The following is a 22,826-nucleotide window of genomic DNA, read 5'->3' as shown; positions in this document are numbered from 1 at the left end:
TGGGTCACGCCTCAGGGGGCACCCTTACACACCAAACCTCCTCCCCACAGCCCAGCTTCAGTATTGTCAGAGGTGAGGGTAGCGTTGATCAGATCTGGGGTGTAGGTCCACGCAGGTGGGCTCACTTGCTCTACGAGAGCCTTAAGGGCTTCCCTAAATCTCCTTTACCTCCCAGGGTCTCTGGGCCAGGGAGAGGGCTGGCAGGAGAGGTGTCGCCTGCTGAGGAGGAAGTGAAGGGGAGCACCTGGCAGGGCTGCACCAGGATGCTCAGAGCCTCACAGGCTCCCTAGGGAGGCCTCTTGGGTCTGGACTCCTCCTCCGGAGCACCCACCCCCACCCCGTGTCCATGTCCCTGTGTTCCTGTGGCTGGCAGACTGCGAAGAAAAGTCTAGAGGCAGGATCTCACTTCAAGGAAAATTGCTTTATTCTGCTTCCTCCAAAGGGGCTGCTCTCCAGGCTCCAGGACTGGGAGCTTCGTTGCACCCTCAGGATGGGGCAGATCAAGGAGATGTGGCACAGCTACTCCTCGTTCAAGCCCTTTGGAAAGGAAACAAAGTCCAAACTAGCTCCGGAGAGGTGGGTGTTGGGCAGGGATGGGCACAGGCAACAAAGGGGAGATGGGCACCGATGGGGGCAGGACCACCGTGTGGCCTGAGGGAGGCCCCCTGGTGGTGGGAGATGGGTCCTAGGGGTCCGTGTGGAGGGCAAGTTCTGGAGGGTAGGGCTCTGGGGTCAGCTGGAGGGATGCTTCCTGGGTGAGGACAAGGGGTCCTCTGGGAGGTGCATCTTAGGTTGGAATTACAAGGTTGAAGGCCTAAACTAGGTGGAAGAGAAGTAGAAATAGCAGTTGCGGGAAATTGGGACACACTTGGTGTCTATCAGTTGGGGTCTTTGCTGACCACCCTAGGGCTGGGATTCACAAAATCATTGGTAGTCAGAATGAGAAGAAGCCTAGAAATCATGGAGGACTGAGCTACCCCACCTCTGGGGTCGTGGAGTTCAGCTGTGGGGGTGAATGAAGGGGAGGGATGCTGGGGCGAGGGGCTCTGTCTGAGGGGGACCGATGTGTGTGTGGGCGCTGCCGTGCGGGAAACCCACCTTGGCGCCGATGTCGCGGCTCTTGGCCCGCAGCTTGTTGACCTGGGACTCGGCGATGTCCGCCCGCTCCTCTGCCTCATCCAGCTCGTGCTGCACCTTGCGGAACTTGGACAGGTTGGTGTTGGCCTGTTCCTCCTGCGGGGGTTCGGGGGGGCGGGGGGATGAGGGGAGAGGAGCCAGGGGTTATTAGACTCCCAGCCTGGGGGCCGGCTCCTTGTCCCCTCCTCCAGGCCTGGGCTCCATCGGGGTCACTCACCGCCTCCTCGGCCTGGCGCTTGTAGGCCTTGACCTTCAGCTGCAGCTTGTCCACCAGGTCCTGCAGCCGCAGCAGGTTCTTCCTGTCCTCCTCCGTCTGGGGGTCGGGCAGAAGTGAGTATGGCATGGTCATGGGAAGCACTGCAGCCCCTTCCCCACTCATCAGCTTTACCCTGAATGCAATATCCTGACCCATTTCAACTCCTGGATCCTCACCAAACACTTGAGTTCTCCTCACAATTTCTTACCCAAAAAGGTATGAATGCTTTTAATGGTTTGTACCAAGCAAGAGTCTAGGGAGCGGATGGGCTCCCTGAGATTGCACACAAAACTGTGTGTGTGCACAGGCCCTGGGGGGTCCTGGGGGCCCATGGAGAGTAAGCCCCCTGTTTCTAGAACCCAGCGTGTGCTGGCAGGAACTCTGGGACTGCAGGCCTGACGGGGTTTCCTGGGCTGCTGGGAAATGACATTGACTTGATCTAGGTTAAGGACAAGTATGCATAGAGGGATGGCGAATCTCTGGATTGGAATGTAAAGAAAATCGAATTGACAGTCTGATTCTAGAAAACATCATAAGAGCTAAAGTCTACACTTCCCTGAGTAACCGAAAAGTTCTGAGATTCGTTTAAATGGTTTTGTGTTTTTTGGTGGTGATGACGCCAGGCTAAGGTTTGGCTACATATTTGCTTTCTGGTAATCTGTGCAGGGTGAGCTCTAGCTCGAGCTCTGGTGTCTGCAGGGGAAAGGCTGAGGGGGAATGCTGAGGTGGAACTTGAAGGCCAGGGGCTCAGAGACTGCCCTCTGAGCCAGGGGCCACTCAGGGTAGAACAGGGTCAGGCAGAGTAGAAACAGGGCAGCCAGGGGCTATACTCTCACTCCTTGACCTGTAAGAGGCTAAGAGAGACCACTTCATCCCTCTGGGGTGGCTGTCACCCTGGCTTCATGCCATAATGCAGGGGCCCTGGCCCCAGAGCAGCCGCTGCGCCCGCACCTGGTAGGTGAGCTCCTTGATGCGACGCTCACTCTTCCTCATGCCCTTTATCGACTCTGCGTTGCGCTTCTGCTCGGCTTCCAGCTCATTCTCCAGCTCCCGCACCCGGGCCTCCAGCTTCTGCAGCTGCTTCTTGCCGCCCTTGAGGGCGATCTGCTCGGCCTCGTCCAGCCGGTGCTGCAGGTCCTTGATGGTCTGCTCCATGTTCTTCTTCATGCGTTCCAGGTGCGCGCTGGTGTCCTGCTCCTTCTTCAGCTCCTCCGCCATCATGGCGGCCTGTGCACGGCAGAGAGCGTAAAAGAACAGGACCCCGGGGCCTCTTCTTTCCCATTAAGGATCACCTCTTTCCCATCCTGCCGTTTGCTCCCTGAGGCCCTCAAACCCACAGAGTGGCAGAGTCACCGCTGTTACAGCACAGTGACCTGGCCTGGATCCACAGGCCTGGTTCGAGTCTTTTGGGGAGGGCAAGAAGGGGAGCGGTCACTCACGTCCGTGATGGCCTTCTTGGCCTTCTCCTCGGCGTTCCTGCACTCCTGCACTGCCTCCTCCACTTCGCCCTGAAGCTGGGACAGGTCTGCCTCCATCTTCTTCTTCTGGTTGATGAGGCTGGTGTTCTAGATAAAGGCAAAGAAAACTATTGAATGTCTGCTTTGCTGCCTGATTCTACACTTTTACCCAGAGAAAATTAGAACTGGTCTTTTTTTTTTTTTTTTTTTTTGCGGTACGCGGGCCTCCCACTGCTGCGGCCTCTCCCGTTGCGGAGCACAGGCTCCGGACGCGCAGGCTCAGTGGCCATGGCTCACGGGCCCAGCCGCTCCGCGGCATGTGGGATCTTCCCGGACCGGGGCACGAACCCACGTCCCCTGCATCGGCAGGCGGACTCTCAACCACTGCGCCACCAGGGAAGCCCAGAACTGGTCATTTTTAAAAAACATGTCTTGTTTTTAGTATTTTCCTTGTTTTGCACCTGCTTTCTCTTTTCCTATGAAAATAGATATATTCTAGACAATATATCTAAAGGGACTCGGCTCTGAAGAAGGACTTCAAGCAGGAAAGGGTCTGTAGTTCTACTCCTGAGCTCTGTAGTAACATGTCTGTGCAGGAGTATGAAAATATTCCAAGGAAAATGGGAAAAACTTGGTTAAAGGGACTGTATCCTGGAAGCGATTATAGTTATAGAAAGAGTGGGGTAAGGAAGAGAGGACCACATCCGTGGGTGATGTCATTCCCATATGTACTAGATTACAGAACAAAACTCCACAGGGCAGTGCAGTGAGATGGACGTAAAAACTCATTACCGAGTATAGCTGAAAACAGTGTGTATGGGATTGCAGAAAAATGGTGTTCTGTGGAGAATTTGGTTTGCAAGTAGATGCAGTTGTGCTTCTTTCAACTCCAAAAGTCCCATTTTAATACAGCAAGCTGAGGCTGGCTGTCTTCTAGATGTAGGATATCACATAACAGCGTGCATTCCACGACTCCCAGATTTGTGATTTTGCCAGGCACCACCAATCCACCATGACACACTTTTTTTTTCTTTTTTTTTTGCAGTACGTGGGCCTCTCACTGTTGTGGCCTCTCCCGTTGCGGAGCACAGGCTCCGGACGCGCAGGCTCAGCGGCCATGGCTCACGGGCACAGCCGCTCTGCAGCATGTGGGATCTTCCCGGACCGGGGCACGAACCCATGTCCCCTGCATCGGCAGGTGGACTCTCAACCACTGCGCCACCAGGGAAGCCCCACCATGACACTCTTTTAAGTGTAGACCCCTTTCTCAAGGTTGTGGTTCCGCAGCCATGACTAACAGAGGCGAGCTGGCCCCAGAGATGAAATAATTTATGATCCATGTGCTGGGACATATGCTTTCTCAGGCCATCTGATTCAGAGCATCGCTAGGTGTCCTGGCCCTGCTGCTCGGCAGGTTTCTCCTGGCCTCTCACCTGGGAGTGCAGCAGCTGCACCCGCTCGCTGGTCTCGATCAGCTCCTGCTCGGCCAGCTTCCGGGACCGCTCCGTCTGCTCCACCACGGCCCGCAGCTCCTCCAGCTCGGCCTGCAGCAGGTTGTTGCGCCGCTCCACGATGGCGATGTTCTCCTTCAGGTCATCGTTGGCACGGACCGCGTCATCCAGCTGGATCTGGGTGTCCTGTGCATCACGAGAGTGGGCGTGAGAGAGGCAGCTGGGCTCTGGCCCATCAGAAGGCCATCAGCTGAACTGGATGCTGCGGAGAGCCCCTGGCGGTGGCTCAGGTGGGACCTGGGGGAGGTGCCTGCGACGGCCCGGGGGCAGGAGGGATCTGGTGCTGTGATGGGACGCCACCCCCAACTCGGCCACCACCCCTCTCTGGGTGAGGTGACTTCCTGCTTCCAAGAGTCACCAGGTACCTTCAGCAAGCTCTGGAGGCTCTTCACTTGCTTCTGGGCCTCGGCAGCCACGCGGTTGGCGTGGCTGAGCTGGATCTCCATCTCGTTGAGGTCGCCCTCCATCTTCTTCTTCACCCGCAGGGCCTCGTTGCGGCTGCGCGTCTCCGCGTCCAGGGAGGTCTGCAGGGAGTCCACCACCCGCAGGTGGTTGCGCTTCGCCTGCTCCATCTCCTCGTCCTTCTCTGCCAGCTTCCGCTCCATCTCTGCCTTGATCTGGTTGAACTCCAGCTGGGCCCGCAGGATCTTGCCCTCCTCGTGCTCCAGGGAGGCCTGGAGCGGGGTGGGGAGAGAGGATCCGAGGAAGTCAGGGCACAGGGTGGGGGCAGGGGTCTGTCCATGAATCGTGGATACAAAGTGAGTTCAAGAGTGGTGTAAGTGGTTCAGTCAAAGAAGCAGAAGGAGGAAGAAGAAAAGAGAATTTGAAAGAAAGAAAAAAAAAGGCCTAAGAGAAGGTGATTCAGGCTCTCACAGAGGAGAGCAAGCTATGAAGACAAAGAGGAAAATGAAGAGAGTGGTGTTGCCAAGGAAACCGAGGCAATCAGGCACAGAATGTAAAAACCCGAAGAGGGAGGCAGAGATGGAAGGGGGGTGGGGGAGTGAAACGGAAATCTTGTCTAAGATGTAATAGGTAAAATGTTTGTGTGAAGGGAACTGAGTGACCGGGTTCATTCATTCATTCCACAATATTTGTTGAGTGCCTACTATGTGCCAGGCACTGTTCTAGGCTCTGAGAATTAAGCAGTGAACAAAAACAAAGGGAGATGAGAACAGGGACCATAGCCTAGAGCTCAGCTTCTTCTCCTACCCCCTGCGCACCCCCTACCCCTGTGTGCGCACCTCGGCCTCCTCCAGGGCCGACTGCAGCTCCAGCTTCTCGGCCTCCAGCTGCTTGCGGACCTTCTCCAGCTCGTGGATGGTCTTTCCACTGGAGCCCAGCTGCTCAGTCAGGTCGGAGATCTCCTCTGTGGGAGGGGCGGGCCGCTCAGCTGGGGGCAGCCGGGCTCCAACGGGGGGCGCGCCTCTAGGAGCCGCTGGGTGGCGCCACGTGCGGACCCTCCCTGCCCCGCCCCCGCCCCCGCCCCCGGCCTGGGCCCGCACCCTGCAGGTTCTTGTTCTCCCGTTTGAAGGTCTCCAGGTGCTCCAGGGACTCCTCGTAGGCGTTCTTGAGCTTGAAGAGCTCGGTGCTGAGGGAGCGCGCCTCCTTCTGCGAGGACTCCAGCTCCGACTGCGACTCCTCGTACTTCTGCTTCCACTCGGCCAGGATCTGCGGGGACGGGACGCGGCTCACCGGACAGCCCCGGCCCCACGTCCAGGGGCGCCCAGGCCCCTCTCCTGGGCTCAGCCTCCTCCCAGCCTCTGCCTCCTGGGAGGACGTTCCTGACTCCCGCCTGCCCGCCTGCTCTGGCCCCCGGCTGCGAGTCCCCAGCCTGGGCCCACCTTGTCGAAGTTCCTCTGCTTCTTGTCCAGGGCCGCGGCGGCCGCGTTGGAGCGCTCCACGTCCACCATCAGGTCTTCGATCTCATTCTGCAGCCGGTGCTTGGTCTTCTCCAGAGAGGAGCACTTGGCGTTGACGGCCTCGACGGCCTCCTCGGCGTCCTGCAGCCTCTGGGCCAGCTTCTTCCTGCCCGTGTTGGGGGAAGGGGGGTAGTGGTGGGAGAGGGTGGGGAGGATGGAGGGTGTGGATTTGGACAAGGGTACACATTGTGAGGCTTGTAGAAAACAGTCTTTGAAAACTCAGAAGCATTGTTGGAGAAACCTGAGGACAGGCCCAGGGGCTGAGAACGGGGCAGGCAGAGGTTCTGGGAGGTGTGAAGACCCACAGCACCCGGAGGGCCCTTTGCGAGGCATCCCTAGGCTCTAGGCTGCAGACACGGAGGACACATGGGCTCTGAGCGCCCCCATCTCCCCTGCCATGGCACCCTGCCCCAGGTGGGAGCACTCTGCCCTCAGACAAACCTTTTGTTCGTCTTATATTCGGATGAGAAACATAACGCGAGCAAAAAGCTTCCCTGAGAGGAGAAGGAGGTGGGGCCAGGGCAGGGTCCTCTGTGTGGTCAAAACACAGCTAAGCATCTATCCCCTGGGCCGGACCCACTAAGGAGTGGGCTGGGCTGCATCCTACCCTCACAGGGGCCTCAGCCAGAGGCAGGCCGCCCGGGACTCACTTGGCCTCCTCCAGCTCCTCGGTCCTCTGGATGGCGTCCGTCTCATACTTGGTCCTCCACTGGGCCACCTCCGAGTTGGCCTTGGACAGGACGCGCTGCAGCTCGGCCTTGGCCTCCGTCTCCTCCTCGTATTGCTCCCGCAGCAGGTCACAGTCGTGCCGGGCTGACTGCAGCGCGTGGGCCAGGGCGTTCTTCGCCTGGGAGGGGCGGCACCGGGAGGCGGGCTCAGCTTTCCCTGTGATGCGACTCCAGTTCCTGCCCGTCTCCTCACCCTAAATTTCAGCACTAACACCCTAGTGGCCTCACCTATCTCTAAATCCCTAGTGGACCTGGAACGGTTTACTAAGTACTATAAGCAAAGAAAGTCCGTACAGCACTGCGCTATTTACAAAATGCTTCCTGCCCGTCCCCCCCGTGCTCCTCACGGCAGCAGGCGTTATCATCCTCACCCCTGTTTTACAGGGAAGGAGACGGAGGCTCACAGAGGTTTGTTGATTTCCCCAAGGTCACCAAGCTCTAAGAGGCAGGTTAGGATTTGAGACCTGGCCTTTTTTAAAAGTCATAGTCGTTTCCCTTTTTCATGAGCCCAGCAAAGTGCTAAGAATTTCAGGAACCAGTGGAGTTTCTTTCTGCAGTTTTCAGCTTGCTCTGCTAATCCCAGGACCACTTGTACAGTTTCTGCATCCCATACCTATACCCAGTGAAGGCCATCACATCTCCCTAGTTTATTTCCTCACCTCGCTTCCCCCCGACCTGGGCACCCTTACTTCATGCCCTCCAGAGACAGCAGCAGAAAGACAGAGGGCCTCCGCATGGGGAATAGATTAAGGAGGCGCGTGGTAGAGTCTGGGCTATTATCCCTTTTGGAAAATGGGAAAATACTGGGTAGATGGCAAGCCTCATTCTTAGGAAAGAAAGTGATGTGGATGCGAGGCCAGCCAGTATGCTGGACCAAGTGCCCTGAGTCCAGGCCTCACCTTAACCTCCTCCTCCAGCTGCCTCTTGAGGTCCTCCAGCTGCTGGGTATAGGTGAGCTTGCCCCGGGTCAGCTGGGAGATCAGCGCCTCCTTCTCATCCAGCTGCCGGGACAGCTCACCTGGAGAGGCACCGAGGCGCGCTCAACTCTCAAAGGTCAGTCAGTCCTCTCTCCCCCAACCCCTCCCCTAACCCTCAGGTCCCATTCTCTGGAGAGATATGTGTGTGCACCCAAGCCTGTGGTGGCTCAGGAAGTTGGGAGACTAGGGTGGGGCTCACCATTCTCGGTCTGCAGCTTCGCCCGCTGGCTGGTGAGGTCGTTGAGAGAACGCTGGGTCTCCTCGGCCTTGCTTCGGTGCTCGTTCATCTGGTCCTCCAGGGTCCGGCACATCTTCTCCAGGTTAGCCTGAGACAGGAAGGGGAGTCATACGATCTATGTAGGGGGTGCTGAAGGGGTGTGAGTGATGCAATTAAAGGAGAAGGGAAGAGAAAGGCATGGAGGAACAAAAGGGTCCAAGAACTGGGTCGAAGAAGGGAAGCAGGAAGCTGAACCATCAAAGAAGAGAGAGGAGGCACGGACAGAAAGTGGAGGCAGGTGGAGGGAATGGGAGGAGGGGAGAGGAGAGCAGAGGCCCACCTTGGCCTTGATGACCTGCTCCATGTTGGAGGTGACGTCGTCCAGCTCCAGCTTGAACTCGCTCTTCTCCTTCTCCAGCTTCTGCTTCACGCGCTGCAGGTTGTCGATCTGCTCGCCCAGCTCGGCCACGCTGTCGGCGTGTTTCTTGCGCAGGGCGGCCGCCGTGGCCTCGTGCTGCAGCGTGGCCTCCTCCAGGTCCCGCCTCATCTTCTGAAACTCAGCCTCGCGCTTCTTGTTCATCTCGATCTGCACGGACGTGGCCCCGCCGGCCTCCTCCAGCCGCTCACTGATCTCCTCCAGCTCCCGGGACAGGTCTGAGCGCAGCTTCTCCACCTTGGCCCGGGCAGTGCGCTCGGCCTCCAGCTCTTCCTCCAGCTCCTCGATGCGCGCCTGGGCAGGGTACAGGGGGCTCAGACCCACCGCCTGAACCCTCTATCACAACCCCCTCAGGGCTCTAGAAGGCTCCTGGCCTGTCTGGAACAGCAGGCAGCTTAGTTCCACCAGTGGACAGGTAGAAATAACAGGATTTTGGTGAGATGGTTTGGACAGCTGAGTTTGGGCCGGAACATTGTACATTGTCTTTATTGGAAGGAAAGCGGTTGAAGCTTGCTCTTGAAGAAGGACAAAGAGACCTGTGTTCCAGGGATAGTTTAAGCAGTTTTGTGGCAAAAATAATAGAAGTTGGAATGAGAGAGCCACGTTCGTCTGACCAGACAACTAAAGACCCGACACAGCGTTCACTCTAGAGGTAAGAACTGAAGTCACAGACCATCAGGGCTGAAGGGACCTTAAAAGCCACAGGGAACAAGGGAGGACATATAGACCCAGAGATTGGCAGTGGACTACCCACAGTCACCAGCTGAACCACAGCTGATATAGGAAGCTGGGATTTCTGTCCCCAGACCCGTGAGTGTTTCAAGATCTCTTCCTATGTCATCCTTGGATCAGCCAGCCCTCCTCGAGGTGCTCCACAGGGGAACTGTGATGGCCCAGCACCTCCCTTCACAGACACAGAGCCAGTGCCTGTGATGCTGGGAGAGAACGGCCTGGAGGAGGGTTGGGGGGCTGAGCACCAGCCCAGGGACCTTACCTGAAGCTCTTTGAGCTTCTTCTGCAGCTGGCTGCCCAGGGCCTGCTCATCCTCAATCCTTGCATTGAGGGCGTTCAGCTCAAAGTCCTTCCTGCGGGGAAGGAGGGAGGGTGAGGCAAGGGAGGCTGGTTGGGCTCCAGGAGGGCCTGCCCGTGGTTGGAGATGGTAATGAAACAAACGAGGAGCAAAATTTCATCAAAAAAACCCCAGCTTCCAGGGCTGTTGTAAGGTCCCTGAAAGTGTAACACCTGCTGAAGGATTGAAGTTCAATAGGAAATATAACAGGAAGAGCACTGTAGGTGGAGTGACAGGACCTGGGCTCCGAGATGCTCCCTTCTTTGGTCTATAAAATGAAGGCGTTGGACTAGGTCGACTCAAAGGCCTCTTTTAGCTCTGATGGTCTCTAATTCTGTCACTGTTACTTTGGGCAACTTGGTAACCTTTCTGAGCCTTCCTTTCCTCTTTGGTAAGTGGGGTTCAAGTACCATTCTTTTTTTTTTTTTTTTTTTTTGCGGTATGCGGGCCTCTCACTGCTGTGGCCTCTCCCGTTGCGAAGCACAGGCTCCGGACGCGCAGGCTCAGCGGCCATGGCTCACGGGCGCAGCCGCTCTGCGGCATGTGGGATCTTCCCGGACCGGGGCACGAACCCTTGTCCCCTGCATCGGCAGGCGGACTCTCAACCACTGCGCCACCAGGGAAGCCCCAAGTACCATTCTTAAAAGGTAGTTTGAGGATCACTGGGATCATATATTTATTCATTCATTCAGCAAGTACTGTGCCTGGGGAAGTGTGAAGATTTCCTGGTGAGACTGTAGACCAGGATGAGTTTCACAGCCTTTCATAGTCCTGACCCTAAAGCACCGTAAGATCTTTGATCATCCAGAAATGCCCCACAGACTCACTGTTCGCCAGGTGTGAAAAGTGGATCTACACATTTTTGAATATCTTGCAATACGAATTGGAACCACAAGATCACTGAACAAAGAAGTAGCCAGACCGTGCCCTGCTCACACGTGGTGGCTGAGCCGTTTCTCTGCGGTCCTCTGGGCTCTCTGTGAAGGACCTGAAAGGATTTACCTGAGAGGCTTTTGTGTGGAGCTTTCCTCCGTGTTAAGCAACTGGTCTCCAAAGAGACTTGTGTATAAAGGGGGTGAGCTGTTATTTTCCATCCCTTTTGAGTGCCCAGCAGGAAGAGAGGGCTTGAGGGATCCGGGTTAGACTTTTGCCAGGGAGGCCTGCTGGGCCCTGATGTGCGTGTCTGGGGGAGGAAAGCCCTCTTCCTGGAGGCTTTGCCCACAGTTTTTCACCTACTTATGGAGGCTGCATGAGGCTGTTGCCTCTGAGGTTGGATGTCTTGGCTCAGCTAATATTGCCATGGGCGGAACAGTCTGCTGGGCGGGGGAGGAGGAAGGGCGATGGGGCGGGGAACACGCTACTTTTTTAGCCGCTCATCCAGCTGCTGCTTGTCGTTCTCCAGATCCATGATGCTCTCCTGGGTCAGCTTCAGGTCTCCCTCAAGCTTCCGCTTGGCTCGTTCCAGGTCCATACGCACCTTCTTCTCCTGCTCCAGGGATCCCTCCAGCTGATGGAGAAAAGGACCAATGTGCCCTGTTAGGCCAAGCATCCTTATTTGGTGATTTGGGAGCTAAGTCCCTCTGTGGTTGAGGAATCCTGAGAGGTGTCAAGACTTGGGAAAGCTTCCCCAGAATGGGCCGGTTGTTGCCAGGGGACTGTGAGAGCACCTAGCATGGAGGGATGCTCAGTAACTATTTGATAAATGATTGAATGAATGACTGTGGGATGAAATCCCAAAGCTATGTTCATTCATTCTGCATCCTATAAGCACCTACTGGATACCAGGCCCCCTATTAGGCGCTATAGACACAAAATTGAATAAATCCAAGTTCCCACCTAAAGGCAGCTTCCAGTCTATGGCTGGGACGAATACTTCAGTAATGATAACACAGAGTGATAAAGAGTGATTCAGTAGAGATATGCTCAAAGGACTACGTGTGAGAACAATGATCACTAAGGATCAGATCCTGGCTAAAATATTAGAAGTCCAAAGATCATCCTTGAGGAGCTTCACAAAATTCCCAAGAAAATGTTTCATGTTCTTACAAGTTAACCCTCTAAATCCCGTGGTTGAAGGGAGAGACATATAGGCTTGAACATCAAGTGAAATAAGGAAGCCCATCTCTACTGTGGATCACATCAGCAAGATAAGATATATAAATCAAAATTGATCACCCCTCCCCTTTTCTATTCCCTAGCTCCCTTCTAGAAAGGTGTCAGGAGAGGGAGCACTGTCCAGCCCCACCCCCCCAAACACACACACACACACACACACACAAGCACAGATGGACATGGTATATCTAGGCCCTTGTGACAATCTACTTACATCGTCCACATGCTGTTCCAGCTTGACCTTGGCCTTGGTCAGGGTGTTGACCTTGTCCTCCTCAGCCTGAAGGTCATCCAGGGCCTGTTGGTGGGCCTCTTGCAGAGCTTTCTTCTCCTTGGTCAGCTTGGCAATGATCTCGTCCAGCCCAGCCATCTCCTCTGTCAGGTTCTTCACCTGTTGACCAAGAACCCCATCCCCTTTAGGGTCAAAGGTCACCAACCTGGAGACATCTGTGGAGACCTCCAATGCCAAGGACCTGGGCCACAATCAGGTCTGGGAATCCTGAGGAGCCTTGGGCTGGAGCCAGAGGGAGCTGCCCTCACCTTGTTCTCTGTGGCGTGCTTCTCCTTCTCCACCTTGGCCAGCGTCAGCTCCAGGTCATCAATGTCCCTCTTGAGCTCAGAGCACTCGTCTTCCAGCTTGCGCTTCTTGGCCGTGAGCTCGGCGTTCATCTCTTCCTCGTCCTCCAGCCTCTCGGTCATCTCCTTCACCTTGGCCTCCAGCTGGATCTTGTTCTTGATCAGCTGGTCGCAGCGCTCTTCCGCATCAGCCAGGTTGTCTTGTTCCTGAGCGCAAGGTACAGAGGGGAGGCTGTTTGGTGGGTGGGGTCCTCGCCCTGGCAAGTGCATGGAGGGACAGGCTCCACCCTCACTATAGGAGGGGAGCTCTAGGATCTCCCCAGCTGAGAAGAACCTCAGAAGGATGGGGAGAGGAAGAGTTTTAGGGCAATGTGATGGGAGCACTGGGGGATGAGAGCCGAGAGGAAGGGAACCAGAAGTCTCTTTATCTGGCCCTCTTCCTCTGGTTCTTCCATCAACGGGAGGGAACTGTGTTTGTTGATGCCAGCACTTTACATATTTACAACCTAGTGAGATGGGTGGCTTTATTTCCCATCTAGAGATGAGGACATTGAGACTCAAAGATAATGCATGGTTTGCCCAAGGTTGCAAAATTATTAAGCTGTGGATCCAGGTTGAACCCTGGTGGAAAGCCCATGTTTTTAAGTTAGTTCTTTCTCCCTTTCCCTTTCTTTCCCTCAAGAGACCTCTTTGGAGGTCTTTGGAAGTATTGATTCCAGAATCCTCTGCCTATGAGGGCACAAGATGGTGAGCCCCTGGGTGGGGAAGTGCAGGGTGTGTGGGGGATGTGGGCAGGTGTAGGGCAGAAGAGCCAGCAGAGGCCCGGGAGCCTCACCGTCTGCACTTGGAGCTGCAGGTCGTTCTTCTCCTGCAGCAGGGACACCATCTTCTCCTCCAGCTCCTTGCGTCGAGCCTCCGACTTCTCCAGAGCCTCTTTGAGGCGCCCAAACTCCTCCTTCATGAGGGCTATTTCCTTCTCTGTCTCTGCGCTCTTCAGCAGCGGTTTGATCTTGAAGTAGAGCTTCATCCAGGGCCAGTTCTTGACCCCCATGAAGGCCCGAATGTTCCACTGGATTACCAGCAGGGAGTCTCTGCAGGGACACAGCAAGAAGGTGGGTGAGAGAGCTTCCTCCCTCCTCCCCGTCCTGAGGCCTTGGCTCCTGGGTCATGGCCCTGTCCTCCATCCATCCCACACTCCGACAGCAAGGCCCACCCTGTGTCTGTATGTGTGTCGTGCCCCCTTTGTCATTTGAAGACCTGGTGTGCTCTTTCTCCTTATACTGCCCTGAACCAACCTGGGCCTTAGAGACCTGAGAACCTCCTTTTGAGATCTCTCACCTGCGTTCCAACAGCTTCTTGAACTCCATTCTGGAGAGCACACCCCGGGACTGAGCCTGGATGCGGGTGATGATGCGGCTCAGCCTCTCGTCCCGCATCTCCTCCAGCAGCCCCAGCAGCCCCGCCTTGAAGAACACCTGTGGAGAAGGTGTGTGTGGACATGACTAGGACAGGCAGGATGGAAAAGAGGGGGTGCTTATCTTAGAGAGGCTAACAATGCAGGAAAGAACTGGAGGAAGGAGGTCAATGGCAGCTGGAGCTGGCATGGGGGAGCAGTGCTGTCTGGTCCATGGGGAGGGCTAGCACGTGGTTCAGTAATGTTCCTGAGATGGTTGGTAAAAGGAAAGGAGCCATGAGGTGAGGAGTCAAAGGACAAGACAGGTCTTCCTGTAATCAGTTTGTTTCTTCCCTTTCCTCACCTTGGTGTGGCCGAACTTGTACTGGTTGTGGTCAATGTCCAGGGAGCCCAGCAGCTTCTCTGACCCTTTCCTGCTGTCAATGAACTGGCCCTCGGGGATGGCTGCCGGGTTCAGGATGCGGTACCTGGGAGGGAGGTGCCCGTAGTTACCCACGTTCTGCACTGATCTGCTCTGCCCAGAGAATCTGAGGCCACCTGAAGACTCCCCTCCCACCTGAGGCTGCCTATGCTCCCCCTGTTCCCTGAGCCCTGGGGGGCCCTGGTACCCACCTCTGCCGGAAGTCCCCGTAGAGGATGCGGTTGGGGAAGCCCTTCCTGCAGATGCGGATGCCCTCCAGCACACCATTGCAGCGCAGCTGGTGCATGACCAGGGGGTTGTCCATCACCCCTGTGGCAGGAGGGGAAGAGAGAGGAGTGTGTTGAGAGAGCACGGGACTAACAGCCAAGGGTTCTGGGTTCTGATCCTGGCTCTGCCACGTACTGGCCTATAACCTTAACAAGTCAGTATTTTTTCCTAGCCGTGTTTTGAGAATAACCGAAAGGCTTTCACGGTCCTTATTTTAGATGGTTTATGCCTATTATCATAGGTGATAGCCAGGGCAAATATAGCCCATTTTTTAGAGAATAAAATAAGCCCGGACAGGTTAAGGGACTTGACCGAGGTCACTGAACTGATCAGAAGAGAGCCAGGCCTTGAACCTAGGCACCTGAACTCCTCCATCTCCTTATGATTCATTCAGAAAGGGATAAACAATCCTTACACGTGTCACCAGCGGTTGTAAGGCACTAGTGAGGTAATGTCCATCAGAGTGCCTTGCACATTACTCTGAGCTACACATTCCAAATGTAAGGCAGCACTGTGGCCGAGTTGGGAGGTAGTGTGTGAGACTCCATGGGCAGTGGGAGGAGAAGAGTGTGATTTGGAAAGCTCCATGGTGGGAGCTCAGGAGGTGACCTAGAAGGCCCCGACCCCGGGGCAACGCATCTCAACCTGGGGCTGGGCCCGACCTCTTGGGCTTACCTGGAGACTTTGTCTCATTGGGGATGATGCACCGCACGAAGTGGGGGTGTGTGGAGCGCAAGTTGGCCATCAGCTTGTTCAGATTCTCCTGTGGCCCAAAACCCAAGAGGGAAAAGTAAAGAAAGGGAAAGAAAGAGAAGTGAGCGGAGAGGAAGGAAGGGAAAGAGAGACAGAGAGAACTCGAGGAGCTAAAGGATAAAGGAGGGCTAGGGGAGACGTGGAGAGGGAGAGGATGGGAGGCAGAAGCGACAGTGAAACGAGGTGAGATGAGAAAGGAGTGGGAGACGAGGCCAGCAGATGAAGGGGAGAGAAGACAGGGTGGACAGGATCAGGAAGGGCCTGAAGAGACTGAGGGGCAGGAGCTGGGGATGAACCAGGCAGGGGGCAAGCGGGACTGGAGTGGCGCTGGGCCACACGCTCACCCTGTGCAGAGCTGACACGGTCTGAAAAGATGAGCCTTTCTTGGCCTTGCCTTTGCCCTTTTCGATAGCTGTGGGAAGGAGAGTCGAGAAAATGGGACGAGTGTGCACGTGGGGAGTCTGGACAGGGGGTGAGGAATCACAACCTCTCTTCACATTTAGCCTGCAGGCCAGGGTCTTCATTGTGGGTGCCTCAGCTTCTCCACCCAATTCTATCTCACTGAACCTGTAAAGCTTGGGGCCCAGCCTGACATGGAAGTGGTGGGGTGTAGCACATGACCTGCCTCAGAACCACGGCAGAAGTCCTTCTCCCAGTCCCCTGGGTACCAGTCTCCACTCACGTGTGTCAAACCCAGCATAGTTGGCAAACAGGGTGCTGAGTAGCTTGAGCGAGGACTTCTTGTACAACTCCACCACCGTCTCGTTGAGGGGGTCTTTGTTTTTCTGTAGCCAGCCTATGATGTTGTAGTCCACCGTGCCGGCGTAGTGGATCAGGGAGAAGTGGGCTTCCGGCTTCCCCTTGATGTTGCGTGGCTTCTGGAAGTTGCTGGACTTGCCCAGGTGGTTGTCAAACAGCTTAGCCTTGAAGGTCATGTCAGTGGCCTTGGGGAACATGCACTCCTCCTCCAGGATGGACATGATGCCCATGGGCTGAGGGTGGAGGGGAGAGCATCACTGAGCCTGCTTTAAGCAGATGGAGATGGACCCTGCTCTAGGGTCAGTATTTGCAAATGGAGATGCTCCTTTGGGTATTAGGTATCAGTGTCAGCTCTGAGTACAGTTATCTATTGACTGACACCTGTTCAAGCCTTCCCAAGGTGGGACTTTGTTTGATTTCGGAGGGACCTTTGTGAAAGTCTGGGAATGTGGATGCTACAGGTGCTTTACACACCATTCCATTGCCCAGATCCCTGAGATGATGGGGTTGAAAATAGGTGTTCTCTTATGCGCCCCTGTGCCACCCTCAAACTTCCTGCTCCTTGATGGGTAAACCAGGGCCGCAAGCACACTGGTATGGGAGGCCATCCTTGAGGTGCCCGTCCTCCGTGTGTCCACTCTCAAGCCTCTGGAAACTCAGCTCTCCCAGGCACCACCCTCTCCTGCAAGGTTCTGGGAACTAGGGCTCGGGCTTCTTCTGCTGTCTGGATCTCCCAGAAGGGAGAGGGGTCTGCCACTTTTCTGGGCCGTTCATGCATGTGGGGTGTGAGTGGAGAGTTCAGGCGGAGGGGCCGAAGCGGCACCTTCTCGATGAGGTCGATGCAGGCCTGCAGGTCCATGCCGAAGTCGATGAACTCCCACTCGATGCCCTCCTTCTTGTATTCCTCCTGCTCCAGCACGAACATGTGGTGGTTGAAGAACTGCTGCAGCTTCTCGTTGGTGAAGTTGATGCAGAGCTGCTCAAAGCTGTTGAACTACAGAGCGGGGGGTGGGGGAGGGGAGCGGGTCAGGCGGGCAGCTGTCCGTGGCCCATGCGGTGCGCCCAGGGCCGCGTCCAGCCTGGCAAAGGGTGCAGCTGGCCCCTCCCCTCCCCTGTCAGGGCGGGGAGGGAGGGCGCCCTGAAGACACATGACCGTCTCCACCAGAGCACACCACCGTCCCCGCGCCTGGCCTGCAGCCGGCTCAGCCAGCAGTGGCTGCCTGTGCGAACCAGTGAGTTACTGTTCTCCCAGCCCCGGGGCTCCCCACTCACGTCGAAGATCTCGAAGCCGGCAATGTCCAGGACGCCTATGAAGTACTGGCGCGGCTGCTTGGTCTCCAGGGTGGCGTTGATCCGCGTCACCATCCAGTTGAACATCTTCTCGTACACGGCCTTGGCCAGCGCCCCCCTGGCGTACACCACCTGGAAGGTGGAGGAGAGGCCCCGATGAGAGAGTGGTAGGAAAGAGTGAGTTGCAAAGCTCCCACTGCACCATGCTAACCCCCCATTTAACTTCTGAAGGTGACCCACCTGCTGGACATTCTGCCCCTTGGTGACGTACTCGTTGCCCACCTTCACCCGAGGGTGGCACAGCCCCTTGAGCAGGTCAGCTGAGTTCAGCCCCATGAGGTAGGCAGACTTGTCGGCCTCTGGAAGGAAAGGGCAGGTAGCAAAGCTGGTAAAGGATGCGATGACTCCTCTGCAGAGGTAGGCTTCAGGGGCTCCACAGCTGCTCCCCGCATCCCTGACTCCCACCTTCGGTGCCATCTGGCTCAGCCTGCTCCTCTCGCTGCTTGAGTTTGAACTTCATGTTTCCAAAGTGCATGATAGCTCCCGTCAGCTTGTACATGGAGTTCTTCTCCTCTGATGTGAAGCCCAGCACATCAAAGGCACTCTGTAGGCCGGCCCGTATTGGTGGAAGCCAGAAATGGGAGTATGGCAGGTAAGTGAGACCCCTCTTGAACTGGAGAGAGATCTTGTCTCCCGAATCCCTGTGAGCTCTGAGACTCCCGTCCCCAGTGGGGAACTCCAAAACTGAGACGGGAGGTACAAGAGCTGGGTGGGGTGTGGACTGCCTCAGCCCCAGCGTCAGTGGTCAGGCTGTGCGCTGGAGGTGCTGAGGGTTGCCCACTCATGTTTCCTACTGTTACCCCTCTTCTAGGCCCTCCCCTTGCTTCCCCGCCTGGACCTTTCATATGTGTCTATACCCGTTCTTTACCTGACAGCCTGCCCCAGGCCCACGGCATCTGCGTGACCACCACTACCCCGTTTCCCTTGGTAATGCCTTGCTTTTTCGCTTGTCTGCTTCTCTGTCCCATGGCTTTCAACCCTCTCTGCTTTGATTGAAAACACCAAGTACTGGCCTGCCCTGTCTTAACCACACCCGTACCCCAGCACATCCTGGTCATAGGGCACATTCTGGTCCTCAGGGAGGGCCGTACCACGTTGAACAACAGACAGCCAGTGTCTTAGCTCTATTCGTGGGCCAGTGAACTGGCCCCATTTACCCCTGACTGCCAATCCCCTCGCCTCTCAGCTGGGTCCTCACGCACTTACATCAGTGGCCATAAGCTCCTCTGCATCATCAATTGAGTCCACAGTAGTCTCTCCTTGGGAGATAAATGAGTAGTCATAGGGGTTGTTGGTGATCAGCAGCATGTCTGGCGGGGGAGAAAGACGTGGTTAGAATGTGAGTGCAAACCCCTGGCCCTCCCTGGGGCTATCTGCCACATGACAGAAAAGCACATGAACAGGGCTTAACAGGGTCCTACATCCCACAGAACTGAATCCAGCAGTGCCATAAACCCAGGGCCTGTCAACAAGCAGCCACAAGCCGAGGTGACCAGGTTGCCATGGAGATAGTTGGTCTCGGTTGGTAGCTGTGACTCACCCAGCAGCTCAGGCTTTTTGTTAGACAGGATTTGGTAGAAAATGTGATAATCTCTCTCTGCTTTCAGCTGGAAAATAACTCTGGACTTTTCCAGAAGGTCTGTGAATAGTAGGGGAGAAGAAAGAGAGGAAGAAAAGGTTGGGATTTAAGTATAAGGAAATAGAGAAAAAGGAATGATAAATGTAGTGAGAAAAGGACAGAGGGAGAGGGAGACAAGAGAGGGAGAGAGACGCATACACAGACACACAGAGATGGAGATGGAGTCCCAGAAGGAGAGACATGATCTCCAAGAAAAGTCCCAGAGAAAGACACACAGATGTGCAGAGACAGTGATGGAGAAAGACCAGAGGAAGTCTCAGAAGGAGACGAATATATAGACCTAGAGACACAGAGGTGGAGAGAGGGAGAGAGCCTGAGGGGCAGGGCCCTAGAGAAAGACAGAGAGGGAGGTTGAAACGGAGATGGTTAGAATGAGGATGAGCTCAGGCTGAGCCCTAGCAGATCCCTGGCACTCACAGGTCTCTATGTCTGCAGACGCCAACTTTCCGGTGGCCCCAAAATGGATTCGAATGAATTTCCCCTGGAGAGGTGGAGAAGAGTGGTGATGAGTTGAGGGAAGGCTCATACTTGACACCATCCCTTGACCAGCCCAAATCCCAAGTCCAAAGTCAGGGACCACTCACAAAGCGGGAGGAGTTGTCATTCCTGACGGTCTTGGCGTTGCCAAAGGCCTCCAGGGCGGGGTTGGCCTGGATGATCTGGTCCTCCAGGGTGCCCTGCAGAGGTCAAGAAGGGTGGCGGGTGAGAGGCCTCCTCTTCCCTTTTGCAGTGCAGGCCCCTGGAGGACAGTAGGCCTACCTTGCCTGAGGCCTGCTCCTTCTTGCTGCGATCGCCAATGGCGGCAATGACAGCAAAGTACTGGATGACCCTCTTGGTGTTGACCGTCTTCCCTGCCCCGGATTCTCCCCTGTTGGGACAGTTGGGCTTATTAGGCAGTGAACAAACATTGTTTGAGACCAACAAGCCTAAAGTCAGGAGAGATTGCCTAGTTTTACTTGGCAGGGGGAGCCCTGAAGCAGGAAGCCACCAGGTAATATGCATCTCAAACACACAGCTGTACTCTGACGTACATATGGTCAAGGGTAGCAACCAGGAAGGATGCTGAAAGAAGGTGTGGATTTGGGCAGGTGGAACCTGGTCTTAGCTGGGCAAGGTCAATCAGAGGAGATGGGCCTGGGCTGTTTTGGAAAAGAATGGGTGGGGCTGGAAGAATGGGGAAGGTTTGCGAAGGGAACGATGAAAGAAAATGAAGAGGTGAAGAAGATGTGGTGTTACTGGGATTATGGATAAAGGAGTGATGAGCTGGAGGGGCGTGAGTGAAGGAGATGGGAGAGGAAAAAATAAGAGAGGGTTGGGAAGCAGAAAGGAAGGGGGAGAGCAAGGAGAGGTCAGGGTGAAGGCCAGAGAAGAAATCAGAGCTGGCATGAAGGTGGAGGGAAAGAGAACTGTGGGTCTATGCACAGGGGCTGTGGTCCTCATAGGGGCTGGGCTCAGGGAGATTCTGGAAGGGAACGGGTAGGAGCCACACTCACGTGATCAGGATGGACTGGTTTTCTCTGTCTGGTGGGGGGAAAATGGGGAGGAAAAGTCAGGAGCCACATAAGATGCTCCATCTGGCTTCCCCCACCCCCCAACCCGCCCCAGCTCCCTGCCTCTCTTCGGCAACTCCCAGCGGCCTGAACCCCTCCAGAGGAGGAAGGGCCCTCTGGAAACCCTTTGCTTGGGGCCTGTCACCTGTCAGCATGTACTGGTAGGCGTTGTCAGAGATGGAGAAGATATGGGGCGGCGCCTCGCTCCTCTTCTTGCCCCGGTAGGCAGCCACCACCTCGGCGTTGTACACCGGCAGCCACTTGTAGGGGTTGATGGTGACGCAGAAGAGGCCCGAGTAGGTCTAGGGGAGGAAAACGAGGAGTGAGTTGCCAGTGATGAAGGGGGAGGGTTGGCGGTTTTCGGAGTTACAGAAAGGTCTTAGGAGAGGAAGAGAAAGGAAAACATACGAACGCGCTCAATCTGAGCAATCCCATCCCTCAGGGTATTAGAACTGCACCAAGGATGCAAGGATTGGGACAGAGTGCAATACTGCCTGGGCACAAAAGACAGAAACTCTCGGGACTCCAGGAGGTGGAATTACGTGGAGCAGGAAGCCACTAGATTCAGAGGGATGTCCCGGGGTGCACTCACGTAGATCATCCAGGCTGAGTAGCGTTCCTTGAGGTTGTAGAGCACCGCGGGCTCGTGCAGGAAGGTCAGCATGGCCATGTCCTCGATCTTGTCGAACTTGGGTGGGTTCTGCTGCAACACCTGGTCCTCCTTCACGGTCACCGTCTGCAACAGCCCATGTGCAGGCCCTGCTGTCAGCCCCCTCAGCAGGGATAGGATTTGGGCAAGTTACAGGACGACGATGCTCATGAGATAAGGACCCAGGGTCCCAGAGAAGAAAGACCGGATGCTGGGGACGAGAAGGGCTATTTGGAGGGAGTAGGTCCCTACCCAGAGGAAGGGCAATCCTGGTGGCACCCCTCTCTGGCCACCCAGGTGTGGGGGGCATCTATGGTGGCCTCTCACACCGGCCCTGCCACCTACCTTGCCATGCTCTGTCTCGGCGGTGACTTTGCCACCCTCTCGAGACGAAATCTTGGCCTTGACGAACTCCTCTTTGTCATCAGGCACGAAGACATCCTTCTTGAGGTCGAAAGGCCTGGTCTGGTCTTCCAGCCGCTCCTTCTCCGACTTGCGCAGGTAGGGGGCGGCCTCCCCAAACGCAGCCATCTCTGCATCCACCATGGCTGGGCCTGCAGCGGGAGGGAAAAGGAGCTGACTGCCCTCCCCCCCACTCCCCTCTCGGGGCTCTCCCCTTCAGCAGGAGCCCCGAAGCCTAGCACTGTGCTCAGGGCTCAGGAGGGGTCACCGAGAGTCCCTTGTTCCTTGAGCTCATCCTCTAGCCTGAGAACTCCCTAGCAAACCTGTCGGGGCAGAGCGGGGAGGCTAACGTCTGTCCTGGCTGGGGGTCTCCTAGAGGAGCGAGGAGTGTCCCCGGCTTCTGCGAGCAGGAAGCTAACTATACCCACCGTACCCGTCTCTGAGCCTCATCCCTCCCTGGCTCCCTCACTAGTCACAGGTAAGAACTCCTGGCCACCAAGCCATGCTCCCAAGGCAAGGCAGAAACTAGAGTTGTGTGTCTTCCCAGATCCCCCACACCCCATCTTCAGCTCTCCTTACCTTGGCTTCTCGGATGTGCCTTCGAGAGGAAAGGGGGTCAAGCTGGCTGGGGCCTGGAGAGAAGGAAGGCTGGCTGGTGAGGACTACTTCCCTGCCTCGCCCTGGCCCCGCCCTTCATCTTCCCTCCGTCTCAGGCATGAACGTGGGTGGGCGGTGGTGGTGGCTTCTCTGGTCCTGTCCTCTCTCTTGCTTTCCCCGCCCAGGTTCCTGATGTCAACTCAATGAGCCCCTCACTCCTCACTCCTGGCAGATGACCCCACCCTTGCCTACCCCCATCTAGTGAAGCTTGCCTTTTTGAGCCACCTGATGGACAACCAGTGGTCACATTTTGGGGCTTTACAGCCTACAGAGCACCTTTATGCACGTGCTCCTACTCAGTCCTCACCCCATTCTACAGAGGAGGAAATCTAGGTTAACCGGCTTGCTTGTCCAAGAACACGTAACAATAAGTGGTGGAGCCAGGACTTGAACCCCAGTCTCAGGACTCCAAAGCCAGTTCTCATCCTTCCTGTCCCCGTTTTATCGTCAGTTGTGGTGAACACTGTCAGAGAGGAGCCGCTGTGGGTCTCTTCTTGTAGACAGACCCATGGTACAGCTGAACGCTCTCCACAACAGACGTGCACATTCAGTATGTATACAGCACAAGTA

The 22,826-nt window shown here is 55.9% G+C and overlaps 1 protein-coding gene across 1 annotated transcript; it reads right to left on the bottom strand.

The window, feature by feature from the left end:
- Nucleotides 1-685: 685 nt before the first annotated feature.
- Nucleotides 686-21,743, bottom strand: MYH7 (myosin heavy chain 7; the record flags this gene model as incomplete). Its single annotated transcript, XM_082850148.1, has 38 exons — nt 686-751; nt 1,099-1,233; nt 1,355-1,450; nt 2,345-2,620; nt 2,833-2,958; nt 4,284-4,487; nt 4,727-5,035; nt 5,603-5,727; nt 5,864-6,029; nt 6,203-6,386; nt 6,931-7,127; nt 7,908-8,026; nt 8,185-8,311; nt 8,543-8,932; nt 9,633-9,723; nt 11,069-11,214; nt 12,034-12,210; nt 12,360-12,602; nt 13,231-13,486; nt 13,734-13,870; nt 14,153-14,276; nt 14,422-14,539; nt 15,173-15,260; nt 15,595-15,662; nt 15,933-16,242; nt 16,833-17,003; nt 17,282-17,431; nt 17,540-17,658; nt 17,765-17,903; nt 18,566-18,669; nt 18,900-18,998; nt 19,416-19,479; nt 19,583-19,675; nt 19,758-19,866; nt 20,492-20,519; nt 20,694-20,850; nt 21,141-21,284; nt 21,543-21,743. 38 exons carry the CDS (start codon nt 21,741-21,743, stop codon nt 686-688), a joined length of 5,856 nt encoding a protein of 1,951 aa, XP_082706274.1.
- Between the last annotated feature and the right edge of the window lie 1,083 nt (nt 21,744-22,826).

This window comes from Leucopleurus acutus, assembly GCF_964270905.1.
Source record: "Leucopleurus acutus genome assembly, chromosome: 1".
Classification (NCBI taxonomy): domain Eukaryota; kingdom Metazoa; phylum Chordata; class Mammalia; order Artiodactyla; family Delphinidae; genus Leucopleurus; species Leucopleurus acutus.
The sequence above is the reverse complement of the archived record's forward strand: the minus strand, read 5'-3'. Positions and strand labels throughout refer to the sequence as shown.